This window comes from Biomphalaria glabrata, chromosome 14 (genome assembly GCF_947242115.1).
Source record: "Biomphalaria glabrata chromosome 14, xgBioGlab47.1, whole genome shotgun sequence".
NCBI classification, from domain to species: domain Eukaryota; kingdom Metazoa; phylum Mollusca; class Gastropoda; family Planorbidae; genus Biomphalaria; species Biomphalaria glabrata.
This window is the reverse complement of record NC_074724.1, coordinates 30,028,687-30,045,838: the sequence shown is the minus strand read 5'-3', so window position 1 is coordinate 30,045,838 and position 17,152 is coordinate 30,028,687. Positions and strand designations below refer to the sequence as shown.

Genomic DNA, 17,152 nt, shown 5'->3' with positions numbered 1-17,152 from the left:
CTTCTAGCTTCAACACTTAATCCCTAACTTCTAGCTTTAACAATCTCAATCTTCTAGCTTCAATATTTAATCCCTAACTTCTAGCTTTAACAATGTCAATCTTCTAGCTTCCATATTTAATCCCTAGCTTCTAGCTTCAATATTTAAATCCATAGCTTCTAGCTTCAATATTTAATCCCTAGCTTCTAGCTTCAATATTTAATCCATAGCTTCTAGCTTCAATATTTAATCCATAGCTTCTAGCTTCAACACTAAATCCCAATCTTCTAGCTACAAAACCAACACCAAGCTAAGACTCATAAGATAAAAAAAAAACAGCAACTCATTGTCATAAAGCTGACGACAGCTTGTTTTTTTTATACCAACTACGTCATGAGAACCAGCAAAGTTTCGAATAGTCTCCCTTGCCAAAAAAACAATGTAGATCTAGCTAGATGAGTGAACCCAAGACCAGACCAGATTTGGATCAGAAAGTCAACCAACAGGTTACTAAAACAAGAGCGGTAGCAAAATTAACATACCCCACACGACATTTCACTTGGGTCCGCATTTCACTTGAACATGTCTTCATCCGCCCAAACTGCTCCTCCCCCTATGACACCAGTCTCCTCACCAAATGAAACCTCTCCCTAGGATTTGTTTAAAGTTTAAAGAGTGTTTAGTAAAGAGAAAAAAAAAAAACAATGCAAGATTTCGCAGTGTTCAGAGGTTGAAGGTCATCTATTTGTGTACACAGTCTTGTAGCCACATTACAAACACCATCTTAGTGGATTAGATTACCGTTGAGTTATGTCTTAGTGCTATGCATTTCATTGTGTTTTTTTTTTAAATGTAACTATTTAAACTACAAAACCGCACCAAAAACGAGGAGTTTCGAAACAGGATCACAGGGGCAATAGGGTCTCACGATGACCACGTTCCAAAAATTAAAAAAAAAACGCAAACTAAAACTCTGTGGCCATATCACAAGGTCCTCGGGGCTCGCAAAAACTTTCCTACAGGGAATAGTACCTGGAAAAAAAAAAGAAGAGGCAGACAGAGAAAGCGATGGGAAGACAACATTAAAGAATGGGAGCAGCCTGTCATTGAAAAAGAGAGACAGAGGAATAGAGAACGAAGGCCGACAGATCCTGTGTGGCGCCCATAGCTTCAACAGAAGAAAAAAAAAAAGAGATAAGTGAATGTGATTTAAGTCAGCCATACACTTTGGGCCAATTTATCGTCAGTCTGCCCCCTTTCTGTCACTCTCGTACACACACACAATTACTTGCAGTTTAATAAATACACATCAGCGCTCAATGCCTTCCTAAGGCTATTGTGTAGTTGTGTGGGCGGTGCATATATAATACAGTGCCACGGTCTTACACTTAACGCTGCTTCGAACGTGACCAGTGCCAAGGAAATCAAATCAATAACCTCCTTTCATTCAATATACATTTCTCAAGACACCATTTCACAGGCCAAGGAAAAGTAACAGCGAATCTGGCTGAACGTTAGTGATACTAGATCTAGCACTTTGTACACACATACAAACAGAAACCTAACGGGGATTAAGACGTTCATTCCTGTGAACATTAATATGTTAGACTCGACGTACGAATTGTAATTAAGGTCTATACTTAGAAGAACATGGCAGGGCCTACCCGCGCGTTCTGACTGATTGCTGACTGGAATGACAATGATTTAACTTCTTAAAGCAAATGTATGTGTGTGCTGTATTTGGGGATCTTCGAGATGAACCAATGTCAAGGACACTACATTAGACTTCAATGTTACCAACTCCATGCAATAAAAGTTAAACAAAAGAAGGAGAAGTTGATTCTGCAGTGCACACAGAGAGAAGAAAAAGTTATATACATTTTTTTTTAAGTTATAAATGCTTCTCTTCCCCCCCCCAACCCAAAAAAAAAAAGAAATAGAAAAAAAGAGACAAGTCAAAAGGCAGTGAGCATGCAAGAATATGCATGAAAGATGGCGGTGTACAAACAGCAATTGAAAACTTTTCGTCATCTGTCGTTGAAGTCAGTTTGAGTTTTTCTCCAAAGTAAACTAGACCAGCGTCTAGTGACACCAAGGAGACGCTGAAACAAACACGTCTTCAACTAGTCCTAGATTATAGTAGAACAAGACGTGATCACAAACTGAAATATGTGCAACAAGCTCAACTAAAAACAATGAAATAACAAAAGGGAAATGCCTATCTTTGTTCCTACGTTGAAACTCATCAAATAGTTGTCGTGTATTTCTAAGTTCAAGTAATTTCTTCCGTGATTTCTCTCTGTTTTACTTGCCGTAGATGAGTCCAACATACATCATTCGAGTTGTCGACTACTTGTAGATCTATTGCCTCTCTAAACTTGTCAGGCTCGTAGGGTGTTGTGGTGACCTTTGCCTTGACAGGATCAAAGGTCATTTTAAAGCTGGGATGAGTCGACTAGATGTGCTTAAATATTATTAGCACAAGTTATAAAGCTGCCCACAGGTTGCAACGTCGCAGGACAGAGTTGAGGTCCTCTATAACGACTGGTCTCGGTGTATGCTATTGGGCCACATTCCCAAGGACGAGTAATATCAAGATGAGGCTATACTGTCCAGATTGGGATTCTTTCTGAAGAGTAATATCAAGATGGAGGTATACTGTCTAGATTGGGATTCTTTCTGAAGAGTAATATCAAGATGGAGCAATAATGTCTAGATTGTGATTCTTTCTGAAGAGTAATATCAAGATGAAGCTATACTGTCTAGATTGGGATTCTTTCTGAAGAGTAATATCACGATGGAGTTATACTGTCTAGATTGGGATTCTTTCTGAAGAGTAATATCAAGATGGAGGTATACTGTCTAGATTGGGATTCTTTCTGAAGAGTAATATCAAGATGGAGTTATACTAACTAGATTGGGATTCTTTCTCAACGAAAAAAAAAAAATGTATATGGGCATGACGTCAAAGTGTTTCGGCTTTTCTAGTTACAATATAACGGTGACAGCTTGATGATCGTACGCCTGCCAATACAAACACTGCAAGTGACAGATTCACTAAGCCTGGTTATGCTTCATTGCATCGCAGTGTAAACATAAAACCAATCCCTTTGCATGGAACAAACACACACACACACAAACGACTCAAACACTTGATCTAAGCGTAAGACACATTTCAAAAGAACAAGTTACAACGTAACGAACAAGAAGCTTTACAGAAGGGGGGGGGGTGTTGGAAAAAAAAACACAAGGCTGGGAGTCCGCATGTAATTTCCCAAAGACATTTTTTTTTTAAACTTTAAAGTATCCCTGCCTTTCGTTGTATAACTTATTGAATAGGCTTGTCACGTTGGCGGATGACGTCATAGTACTTGAAACCAGTTGTAGTTTAGACCTAAACAAACTTTAACATGCAGTTATCTGGGAAAAGGGGGGGGGGGAATGTGCAAATATTCCTAAAGCCAATGAACCCCTTGAGCATTTCAAACGAGGAATCGGTTCCGATTTCTGATAATATGAAACACTTGGCGGGCATCATTCATTCCGCATAGCGTCAGATTTTTGAAGTTAAAAAAAATGAGCTTTAAGGGGGAAACAATTCCTGATGGGTTGAATCAAGGCCCTTCGTCATAGTAGGCCTGAACACTGACCTACGACGTCGCAACCTGAGGGCAGTATAGACTAACAGCTCGTTGCCACGTCACAGGTTCTGGCGGTTGAATGCCTTTGAACACGAACAAAATAAGAATGTGATAATTGTACAGCTTACACAAATAAGAGCGTTGCCAATTGTAAAAAAAAAAATCAAACTAGTTTTATCGCAAAATATAAAAAGTGGATTTTTTTTTTTTAGGAAACCAGTGTCAATGTTAAACACAAAAAAGTCACTTATGTATTGGCGTAGTATTACTTACAAAGTTTATTGGACTACACCAACAGGCTCCCCGCCCCCCCACCCCATTTAATTTCTCTCCACAAACACACCAGGCCCTCAACTTATTTGTGTTCCAGTTCCCCCCATTCAGCTCACGTCTTTGCTCGTTGCGTACATAACCTCATTAAGAGACGTGATCGCTCGTTAAGTCAAGTGGGGGGGGTGCCTTGTACCATGGAGGTCAGCAGCTGGACTGTTATAGACCGCCTTCACACACCAAGACGTGTCCACTTTAAAGGTCTCTTATAGGTTACTATTTTAAGCCATCCTCCATTCATCTTGGTCAAGGGTCTAGGACACACACGTCTTAAAAACAGCAACTTTGATGTAATTTTAGATATTCTTGGACTCCCATCTCTCACAAATCTGACCGTAGGTGGACTGGTGAGGTTTCTATTTCTATCAGTTTGTTCGTTGTCTCTTTTGACAGAAATAATAAAAAAAAAACAACTTAAGGCCAATTGACAGACATTAAATATTTTTCATTCTTACTGAGAAAAAGAAAAAGGGGCAGTAATTTGAAACGTAAAGTTAAAATTAGATATGTATGGCATGAAAACCTAAAACTAGGACCTGACATATCCCAACATACGAAGTATCACCAGTCTTATGTGTAGGATCACATTTATTTTACGACAATGACCTGACAATAGGAGAACCATACAATCATCTTTAGGTTATTTTTTTAAAAAAGACCAAACATCGCAAGACAATCTTTACGTTATAAAGGAACAAGACATAAATACCATTTTTCATTTTCATGACCACGTCACATATGAATAAAGCGAGCAATTCTTTACGTGAAGGGCCTGGCATAGGAATACCACAAGTACATGTTTACCTGAAAGACCTATATATGAAAACAACACCATCTTTAGGTCAAAACATGACACATGAAGACCATCGTTTTTTATCGAGAAACAATGTATACATTGGGGGGGGGTGAGGGGTGTTGCGCTCATTATTGAACGCCCACAATCTCCCAGATAGCAAGCTTAACACCTGAGCACTGACATCTACCCCCTTTCACCCCCTTAAACACACCTTTTTTTTCTTTTCCCTCATTTCCTACCACTCTTTAGTTAAACAGAGACATTCCATTAACCCTCAATGACTCAGTCAAAGAAACCAAACATACTATACACAGGATTCACCTATACAACGTAGGAAGGGGGATCCTATGAGTGCCTGCACACACACACACAGTCACAGTTGCCACTTACAAACACCTACCCAGATCAAAGATATAATGGACGATCGCCTTGGTCACCCCATCCAACCAAAGTGTAGATCATCAAAATCAAAAGAGGCGCATCCCAAAATACTTCGTATCAAACAATAAAGAAAGGAAGGGATGGTCCATGAACGCTACCCAATATCTAATACAAGGGTGAAAATATGAATCACTGAACACCATTAAAGCTAATCATCGTCAATAGACTCCAAGGCTGCTATCAACGAAAATTAGGTGCCAAAAATAAACCGAGAGATGTAAGGAGTAGTTGTATTAGATATCGAAATATCAACACTAAGACACCACGTGATATTTAAATTGTTCAGAAGGAAAAGATAAGACAATACTCAGGATATAAATATAACCAGGCAGATACTGCAATCATCATTTATTATAATCGTACCTCTCAAGTGATACAACGTGTCAAGGTAGACACAACAACAACAAAAGTTGTTCTGTCTCAATATTTTTTTTTCCAGGACATGCTGAAAGTGTGTGGACAAGATAATTATATAAAATTAAAAAAAACATCAACTGAGAAATCTAAAAATAGACTTGGATTAACGATAATCCAAATATTTCTAGAAATACACTTGGGTCGCCATTATTCGCATACTATTAAAAAGGCAAAGGTGAAGATGCAGAGTTTAATGTGCTTCAATTAAATAACATTTTCTGTCCTTAGACTTGAAGTAATGTGTTTAGCTTATTTATTAGTCGATTCTTGTTTGAGATATATTCAATTTTGTAAAGTGGATTTGTGTTCATTAGGGATACGTGCTAATCTCCGAGGCCATTCATCATAGAAGGCCTTAACAATGACCTGCAACGTCGCAACCTATGGGCAGTTTAGACCAATAGCTCGTTGCCACGTCGTACAGACCTATTGGTCTCCACTACCCACAGGTTGCGAATTTGCAGGTCAGTGTTCACGCCCTCTATGGCGATCGGCCTCGATTAATCACGCTACACGATATTGCAAATGTATCACAAATGATATAGTTAAGCGACATTCCACTACATATAAAGCACTTGTCTAGTGAAAGTTCTTACTGTTTTCATATACATCTATTCATCATTGACATTTTCAAAAGAAAACAAAAAAACAACAACAACAGAAAAACAGAAAATCAAAATGGATGTCGTCGACTTGAATGGGCTAGATTGAGAGAGAGAGAGAGAGAGAGAGAGAGAGACATTACTATGGGAAGATACGTATAAACAGTGGGTAGGTCAATGGGAGTGAGGGCCCTGGTCGCGCTTACACGCAAGGTAAGGAACGCATATAAGCGCTCGTCATGCAGGGCAAACAACAGTGAACACTGTTGACACACTAAGGAGGTCAACACATCGACCAAACGTAGATCTACATCTTCGAGTACAACACGAAACGGGCCCACTGGCCCCTGGGGAGTTACAGGGGAGTGCTGTGAAAAAAAGAATATGCGCTACGCAGATTTATTCTTGTCGCGCTCACAAAGTCATAGCGAAATTGAAGAACTCGTATAGGTCGTGAACGAGTACACTTACGCCATAAATACAAGAACAATCAAAAGAAACCCACACCCTATAGTATCGTTATGTTGTTGAAAACGTTTCCAAACGTTAAAGAGGGTATCAATCTTATCTTATATAATACAGACGTTACTTCAAAGAAAGAAGATGATTACGTCCTATGCGTCATGCATGTTAACCAATGACTTAAAATTATACCAAACCCGTGGCCAACGCAATGACCAAAACGCGTTTATCTTGCCCAGCCAGAGTCAAAGAAATCATATGCCGAACGGGCACTCGACCACTTAGCATGGTTGTGACGTCGCATAAGGCTTGTGGGATATATACTTCGACAAGGAATCGCGCATCCCAAGGGTAGCAATGACATGGAGCCCCGATATGAGGAAAGTGGTGGATACAAGAATGTTCTTCACTTGCCCTCGTCCGAGTCATACCTGTGATTGGGATCAACAGAGCACTGGCACTACCAGCTGGGAAGAGGCTGCAGACGTTGACATTGGTCGATATCTATGGAAACAGCTTGCCGCCCAATGTCAAATTAGTCTGAATGTCAGTCACTCTGGGAGTCATCCTTGAAATGTCGATTTAAACGTAAACCACTGAATGTGATTTGTCGGCTTAACGGATGAAATTGGTGCATTTGTTGTATTTCATTTTTTGTCTTTGCTGTAGCAGTAAATTATTTTTTAAAAGTGTGCCACTAAAACAATGCACGTACTAATAATATATTGACATGATAATTTATCTCATTTCACTATTCTGAGTCAGTGTGGTCACGTGAACTGCACGAGAATGACTCTGGCTGGGAGCACAATATGACTCTTGATATAATGACTACAATACAGGAAACACAAATGCCACTGAAATGGAAGCAGCTTCACTATCTCTTGCGACCTACCGCCACTGTCCATACTGACGAAAGTTCGTGTCGTAGATACTCCCTATTGTATTGGGGCCCTGGTGAGAAGCGTGACAAGTGGTCATCTCTAAGGTTTTCCTCCTTTTTGTGTTGTTTCTATTTGAAACTCCCACAACATGAGCACTGCACTCCCTCAGCTCTCTGTGCCTAAACTTAACTAGAAACATTCACTGGTATTTGAAGGCGTTTAGTCATTGTACTGGCCACATGACACCCTAGTAACACGACGGCCATATTAACAAATGAGCTCCAATAATCTATACCTAGGTTTAGTCTCTAGCCGAATTTATTTATTATAACGGTCAAACTGTAGAGTTTTCCCCGTGTGACCAACGAGCTAGTAATTCTCTACTCAGCGATATACATCGAATGTTAAATTTGTAGGAAAATCTTTAGACCCGTTTTTTGAGATCAGCTGTCCAGGTTCCATGAAGTTCTGAATTGAATTTGGAATTGTAAAAGGGGTTAAAGCAAAATTCTGAGAAATATCTCTATGACAGAGAAAATACTAAGCTCTTGCACAAGCATGAAAAATAAAAGTTACCCCCCCCCTTTTCCGCAAGTAAGAAAGTTATTTATGAATGAATCTTCACGACCAACTACTTTATTAGCTAGTCTGATAATCAATTCTAAGAAACACCGGCAAGCTGTAATCACGGATCGAACCATTTCTCGGTTCAATAAGAGAAGTCAAGAGACGACTGCAAGCACAGACTACTTATGACTAATAGCTTTCAAAAACTTAGAAAATGTATAGAAATACTTGAAACATCTTTAACTGGAAAAGTTTCTTGAACTTTATAAAGTCTGTATCAGGGCAAAGCAAGACGTGAAGTGACACAAGGAACACTTGCTTTCAGTAAGAAATGTGCCTTTTAAAAGATGAGTATTTGTGTAGTTCATTAAAATATAGCGAATTTACTCTTTCAGGCCCTACAGGGCAGAGAGAGAATGATTGTAAGGCTATTCCTGTTGCTCTTGGACTTCAATTAATTACACAGCACTATATTTCAATTTAAACATTCAGCCAGGAAGTATAACAATAAGTTTAAAGGGACACCGGAACAATGTACAAAGTACTAGATCTAAATCTAGACCAGACTCAATTGGAAACCCTAATGGATGTAGTGGAGAACAGCACAGTTGGTAGCACAAGCGAGAACTACGTGGAAATAGGTCTGGGAAATAGATTTCAACATGTCACTGTTATAACAGTGTGTGTTTTAACAAGAAAAGAGTCTTTCATAAGAGGGGGGGAAGGGGCCTGAATGCGGACCATTCTTTCAATCTTCCCACAGCCTATTGAATCATCCCATCAATCCACTTCAAATGTTAACTGTGTGGAATTTCGAACGATTATTTATTGTGGGCATGTATTTTGTTAACTGGTCAATTGTAGGTCTGTTAATGATGAAAGGCAGTTCAAACTATTGGATCTATAAAATACGTTGCACCACTGGGGCAAAATAGGGTGCGGAACAGACTACCCGACTCGCCAAGCTGTTCTATGATATATGCAGGAGACCGGACAGGACGAAAGGACACAGAGACTGAGAGAAGTAGAAGGCTTATCTGGAGTAGACCCAACTTACCCAAGCCGTGTGATCGGCCGGCTTTTTAACGCGAAGATTGGACTTAAGCCATCTTTGAGTTCATAGGAAATGAGAAATGTGCTCATCTTCGACCACGAATAAGAATGCTTACAGATTATGGCACCACTGATGTTCAACCTTTGTGGGGTTGGGAGTCAAGTGCATTTCCCAGACGAATATCACGGAAAAATCGCCGAGTCACTTTGTTAAAAGTTTACAGAGACGAAAAAAAAAAACATCTCGTTAAGGGCCGCATCTGACCCTCGCGCCGTAGGCTGGGCATCATTGGGTTATATTTCATCATGAATAAATACTCCCTGAAACACTGAGCAGCGTGAACAAGAAAATAGAGAGAAATACGTTTTCGAGCATTTGGTTTACTTGTCATAGAATTTGGTGCTTTTTTACCTATCTTATCACTGTCCCAAAGGTTCCCCTTGTAGGACACTACTAGACAAAACAATTTTCAGATCAAAATAAAAGTGTCTGAATGACATTCCAAGACTTTGAAAACTAGTTGGACATCGTAGTATATGGACAACACAACAAAAGAAAGTCAGTTTCTTTCATCGCCAGTTGTTTTGTTTTTAAGTTGCCTCTGGGTTTTCCTCAAATGAAGTTTATATAGAATACTAATTTACTTCCTTTGTGTTTATTTAATTGCTTGTATATAGTGCATCTTTCAAGCTTAGTTCAGTTCAGTGCGCCACGAGCCATCTCTTGAGTGGACCAGTGGGAGGAGGGGCGTTTGGGAGAAGGTTTCCGTGCTGCCATTAGGCGCTCAGCAAACACAACTCTGCTGGTGTTAGGATTCGAACTCGAGCCCCCCTTGTTATGTGGCCGAACCGTAGCCAAGTGGCTTTGGCCTCTCAGCCGCATCCGACCAGAAACCGAGAAAAAAAAAATGATATCGTGGGTGATCACATGGAGATGGGGGCGGCCATCGAGTCGCGTGATGGTGCTCAGTAACAACCCAGCGGTGCCAGGCAAAGCTAATTAGCCCACTCATTAATTAGGAAGACCAATAAGAATGGAAAAACTAAAGTCAAAGAGTGGAGGGGGGAGATGCCAAAAAGGACACACACTTCTAGAAATCAGCGCAAGGTAACAATACAGTCAACGTGTATAGGTTTGAACCGGGCCACCTCATCAAATAACAATGATATATATTAATGATCATACAATGTTGTCTCATTGAAACCAGAGACCAAATTCACTATTTAACCATTTAAAAAAATAAATCTTTTTTTTCTTTCAAACATAACATAGAATTCTACAAGGGTAAAACTAATAACTTTCTTCTTTTTTTTTTCTTTTTACTAAATCATTTTGAAACTTAACTGAAATGTGTAAAAATGCCTTCAAGGTAACCAAAAATTAAAATGGGGGGAGGGCAAATTATTACTGCATCACGACTTGAAGCTGAAGGTATACAATGTCCTGGTTGACTCTAAACAAGCCACAAGGCCAGTCCACACTCTGAGACATTTATGCACAAAACGTGTAAGAAGATGACATTTAAAGGACAGACATTTATTTAGCGAGGCCTGGACGAGTTTCACTAAGAGACGATTTGACTTCGTTTTTTTGTTTTTTGCTTAACTCGCTAACTAAAAGTGGCAGACTTGTGAAATAACAATCTGGGATGAAGTATTGTTGATTTGTATTGTTTGCCTCGTTGTGTAAAAGCTTTTTTTTTAAATTCCTTTTATACAACGCATTTTTCATGCTTACAGAATAAGTGCGCTATGGTCCAATCTCTTTTGTTGACCATGGGAAAGGGGGGGGGGGAGGAGAGGAGGTATCTGGGAGAAGGTTTCCCTGCTGCCTTCATGCGCTCAAGAAACACAGCTTTGATTCAGTCGGGATTCAAACTCGAGCCCCTCCCTCCCCCCCCCCCCTCCCCAAAAGGTGGCTCAGCCAACACACAGAAGTATTTCAAAAGAACAAACAGATTAATGAAATGAAACCGACCATTTTGTGGTTAGCCAATAAGCTTAAGAGCCCAGCGAAACGAATGCACGTCTGGCCTCATGTGTGCTACTTAGTGTGAAAGCAGTGTTAAGTGTTGTAGAAAGTCGTTGACTTGTAGCACCAAACTGACGGTAGACAACTCAACCGCTTCAGGCGTATTATAGCTTAATGTGTAAAATGTGAAATATAATAACTTGAACGACTTTCTCTTGTGAACACTAAATACAACTTTTTAATTACAATGTAGACAAAATCAACTTGAGATGAAATTAAATATATGTAGTAAACTTTAACAATAATATAAAATGGTATTTTAAACAAAATCTTACTACAAAACCACGTCTTTTATACTCTGGCGATATGGGGTCGTCTGTTGTACATGAGACCGCTGACGACAATGCCACATATCTTGCATCATTCGCACGAATAGCTAACCCTCTTCCCACCGTCACCATAGAAACACACACACACACCATAAACAGTAAGTCTACCCAATCAAACTCCGTTTGGGTGAGAGTTTGGGGTGTGCAAATGAGTGGCCAAAACCGCTTGGCTATCTATCAAAAAGGACAGGAAGGGGGGGGGGGGAGTTCGAATCTCGACTGAGCAAAGTTGTGTTTGCTGAGCGCTTAAAAACAGCATGGAACGCTTCTAACTAAAAGATAGTCCCTCACTACAAAAAGAGATTGAGCTCTGAGCATGCTAAAAGTATCAATTTAAAACTGTGCATGAAAGTGGTGAGACAGAAGTAGTAGTCTGATGAAAGAGGAGACTGACCACAGAACAGCAACACCTAATTTTTTGAGTTGAAAGTAGAATCGTAAATTATCCTACAACAGACCTTGCAATCTATGGGGCAGATGATGTACAAAGGCCATCTGCTTATATAAAACCAATGGTTAATATGACTAGCACAATGACCAACCGCCTTTACTTTCACCAATAAGTGTCAGAGTTGGATGGCACCGGGGGGGGGGGGGGGGGGGGGGGCTTATTACAAAATTCAAATTCGCAGTTTTTAATGAGATTCAAAACAGAGACCCGTTTAGAAGCCAAGCACTTAACTACTCAGCCGCCAAGCTCTCCCCCCCCCCCACAACACACACACAAACTTTATGACTCTGATATCTCATTCAGGATATGATATTTTCTGTATCATAAAGCAGGGTGGCCCTCACTTCAGGGCTAAGTGCATCCCTCAGAATGATTAAACTGTATTAATTTGGTTCCTTGTTTATGTAATGACATTTTTTAAAAAAATAACTAAATTGCTCTTCCACAAGTATTTGAACCCACTTCTACCAATCACAATAACAATTAACTGCACTTAAAAACTATTGCCATAGATATTTTTAAAAAAATATTATATAATAGTGAACCTCTCACTCAAGTTCTAATTTTCCCTTTTATTTTAGAAGTAAAATAAAATAAAATTTCCAGTTTGTGTGGCCTATAATATATTTATGTACAACCTAAAAATGTCAATGAAACGAGTAGAGTAGAATGATAGAGTTTAGGATGAGACAAACATTGAAGATAAAGTGCAGTGGCTGAGTGGTAAAGTGCTTGGCTTCTGAACCTGAGGGTTCCGAGTTCAAATCCAAGTGAAGACTGGGATTTTAAATACCATGATCCTTAGCGCTGCTCCAATTCCAACCAGATCTAATGGGTACCTGACATTTGTTGTGGAAAAGTAAAAAACAATTGATTGTTGTGCTGACCACATAAACCGTGGGCAACAGATGACTTTTACATCCTCTGCCCTACAGAGCCCATGGTCTGAAAGGGGAACAAAAATTAAAGAGATGTTTATATTAGATCAACACCCACACACACTCCCATAGACAGAGACACAATTCTATAAATATACTACTATCAGAAACTCTTGTAAAAGAATCATGCACACTGGTCTATCAGACAGTACGACTAAGTCCAACTACTTCAACTCATAATCCAGAAGATACCATCTCCTGACATTCTGATTTCCAGATCTGAAACTTATGTTTGAACAAGATGAGATGAATCCAGATGTCTGCTTTGGAAGATAAGCTCAATGAAGTGTATGACTATTCAGTTGCCACCACACACACACATTTATAGAACTGTAGGTTTGATATATATATATATATATATATATATATATATATATATATATATATATATATATCTCCACCACACACACACACAAAATGAACTGTATACATGCCTGACATATAGACACCACACAAAACAAACTTTATCAACTGTATACACACATGCTTGATATATAAACACCAAAGACACACAGAAAAATAATAAACCAAATTATATATTATATATATGTCTGATATAATAGACACCACACACATACAAACATAATGATCTGTATACATGCCTGATAGATAAAAACCAGACACATACTAACATAATGAACTGTATACAAGCCTGATATATATATAATATTATATCTAGACACCATATACATACAAACATAATGAACTTTATACATGCTTTATATATAGTTATAGAGACCAAACTGACCCACAAACATAATGAACTATTTACATGCTTGAGAGTCATGAGCTTCAGCACTAGCTAAAAGGTGCCAAACTACAAAAGCAATTTTTAGTAAATGCATGACGCATAGGACGTAATCATCTACTTTTTTGAAGTAACGTCTGTATTATATTTATTTATAAGATAAAGGGATTAAAAAAAAAGATAGAACTAAAGAAAGCAGGTGTAAACTCCTATTTCTTAAGCAATCATTACTGCACTTGTAATTATGTTTAAAACTAGATCTAGTACTAATCACCTCCTAATAGAAATGAATGGTATGGGACTTTAATCAGAAGACTAGAAGTCTACAAAATGCATGAAGATTAAAAACAATAAACAATAGCCATTTTACAAAATTTTCTTACCTGGCAATAACTTCTCAATCCTAAACTCATCTGTGAAATACCACTTGCAGTTGTCAATAGACCCATCGTTGGCACCACCTGCACACTGAAGCCACAACCCACAATCACAATTATGACAATCGCAAAGGCCAGTACTGCTGAGGGCCTGAAACTTTGCCCAGTTTGGTGTTGCAAAGGCAACAATGACTGCTACAGCAGTGATTAGAACACAGATGATCGCAGTAATGAGAACACAGGATGCCATTATGAATAGTTTGATTATTTCTGTGATGTTAATCCAAAGTATGAATAAATTTTTTTTACAGGGTTTTTAATCCTGTGCAACACTTCTGAAAAAGATTGATGGTATTTATGTTGAAACCAATTTTAAAATCCAAAGAAGAAAACAATAGTCTCCTAGTTAGTGGGTGCGTACTACACTGGCGTCACTGGCAATATTGAGAAAAATATTTGACTTGTACGTGTTGAAATGATCTGAAGATATTCTAAAGACAAAAATTAAATAAAATGTAGGATCAACTTAATTTTAATAACTGATTGTGCACTAAAAATCACATACCGATTCTAGATCTAGATCTCTCTCTATTCTATTATACTAGATAATACAATAATAAATTATCTTTGAATAATAAACAAAACTTTAAAAAATTAACTGTAAAAACTGTAAACTAGATTTAGATTTTAGATCTGATCTTTACACACTTTTTATATTTAATCTAAATCTAGATTTTAATAATATTATTATAGATCTAGATCTCTATAGGACTATCCACTATTAGTATTAGGCTAGTAATAGTATAGCCCTATAATTTTGAATCTAGACTAGATCTATTTAATAGTCGTAGATACTCTGACAACTCTGTCTCTACTACTACTAGAGTCTAGTCTAAATCTATCATAAATGATAATCTATGACGTCTATGTTATTGAAATTTGAATAATTGATACTATCATGACAGTAACTATGATTTACTATGACTATGTTAGTATTGTTAGTATGTATAATGTTACTAACTTACTAAGTATTTTGTAAGTTAATCATGACCATGTTAATCTTAATCAAGTTAATCTAATCAAATCTAATGTTACCTAGAATTTAGGCTAGATCTAGATTCTAGATCTACTACTAGTTTAAGATATAAAATATCTACACTAGCTCTACTTATAAATAAATAGTGAGTCAGTGACGTATTAAGATTTAATGAATTTAATGGTTAATCTAGATCCAAAAACTGTGCTGTGTTATGACACAGGCCTACCGTGTAGTCACAAGTTCTAATCCGTGTTGTTCACTTGTAATCTAGATCTACAAGTGAAAGTTTATTTGAAGATTGCTGCTAAGGTTTTCTAGAAATCCCAAGAATAGTAGCTGACAAATCCCAAGAACATCCAGAAATTCAATACCGATCTAAATCTAGATGTAACCGCAAAATACAAATTTTCTGTCTTATCAGTCGATTCATAACAGAAAAATAATAAAGTACTAAATAAAAAATAGAACTATCCCTTAACAATTGTATTATTATTCAACTTTAATAAAATTAATTTTATTGTAGCTTAATTATAATACGGTATAGAAAAAAAATTAACCAATGACAAAGCTTAATAATGTGATAGATCTATATAATTTTTAAACAAATTAAAAAAAAAAATGACATTATGAGGTACTGAGAACAAAATTTATATTTTTTTTTTTAAATTCCCATTTTTACGAAAAACAAAAAAAAAGACAAATGAACCAAATTTTCACCCAAGACATTGGGTAAATATCCAGGTTTCGACAGCCCTGGACATTTCTATGTGTTTAAAACGAGGCTTTGACACACACAAATGCAATACACACAGAATTGCATGTCGATCTCTCTCTCTCTCTATGTACGGCCCATTGCAGTTGGAAAGAAATCCCTAACTCGTATATAGTCACCAGCTATTGACTGTAATTGACCATGATTTCGCCGCACTCATAAAGCGTTTAAAGTAAATTTAACTTACCAAAACAATCAATTTTAATTCAAAAACTAAAAAAAACAACAACATATATATATATTTTTTTGCCATATCCCCTCCCCACAAACAGACGCATGTCAACATTACAACAATGTATTTTAACTCAAAGAAGCTTTATTTTATATTTCCATCCTCATATTTTATTGATTAGAGACGTTACTTCTATAAAGAAAATAATTACGCCGCGTAACCATGTGTCATTCTTGCCATGCATGTTAGCAAAGTTGTTGATTTTCCTGGCTGATCCAGGTTACCCGTTCCATGCTCACAGTGGTACTAGGGAAGAATAAGGAGCACTTGTAAGAATTTTTCCTAGCATATGGAATAAGAAATGTACCTTTGTATTATTCTCTTTTAGTAAGGCTTTGTCCACCATTTTGTCCTCTTTTGAGTGTGCAGCTGTCTAGTAACCCTAATAAGGGCTAACCAAAAAAAAAAAAATATATATATATATATCTGTTTACACGGATAGGTAGCTAGCCGTTGATTTCACTGTTCCACCGTCACCATAGAAACACACACACACACCTCATAACAGTAAGTCTATTATAATCTGTGTAATAGGAATTCTTGTTTTGTCCAGCCTTCATACCAAAGGAAGTAATGATGAAAAACATTTAATGTAAATAATTTCGATTAACTCCCTCGAACAATTTTCCAAATATTAAAAGACACAATAATTTATATCTCTAGGAGTCACTGCAAAAATTGTCATTAGCGTTGAGACGAAAACTCTTGCAATTCTTGGCCCACGGAAGCTCGCCTCCTTCGGCTTATCTGAACAACAGTTCTGTCTGGAAAATCAAGGCGAGCGTTCCTCAAGGGACCATGTCATCAATGGTGAGTCTTGCACGATTAGCTTGGTAAACAATAGGGAAACGGCCGGGGTTCCCTGTGTGCTGGTCCTTCTGCCACGTACTCTAGTAGGTGCAACTGAAGTGTCCGATCATTGGAAATAGCTATGTTAAATGTGGTCATTAGCTTGGACCTCTTCCAGACAGACTTACAAGCCTGGAGTTTTAAGAGCTTCGGCTCAGCTCTTTCGACAGTAAATTGATTAAGATCCATGAAGATATAATGTGTTACATCCCT

General features: G+C 37.8%; 1 protein-coding gene across 2 annotated transcripts in view; it reads right to left on the bottom strand.

Annotated features, from left to right (window-relative positions):
- Positions 1–15,493, bottom strand: part of LOC106066050 (uncharacterized) — a 36,951-nt gene extending 21,458 nt beyond the window's left edge. The window contains exons 1-2 of one of the 2 annotated variants that reach the window (XM_056009758.1): positions 15,313–15,493; positions 14,054–14,538 (exon numbers count right to left, since the gene is read on the bottom strand). In XM_056009758.1, coding sequence (XP_055865733.1) covers positions 14,054–14,297 — 244 coding nt within the window. In that variant the 5' untranslated portion in view covers positions 14,298–14,538; positions 15,313–15,493. The remainder of the gene's footprint in view (positions 1–14,053; positions 14,539–15,312) is intronic. The other variant, XM_013225020.2, reaches the window with a different exon arrangement.
- Between the last annotated feature and the right edge of the window lie 1,659 nt (positions 15,494–17,152).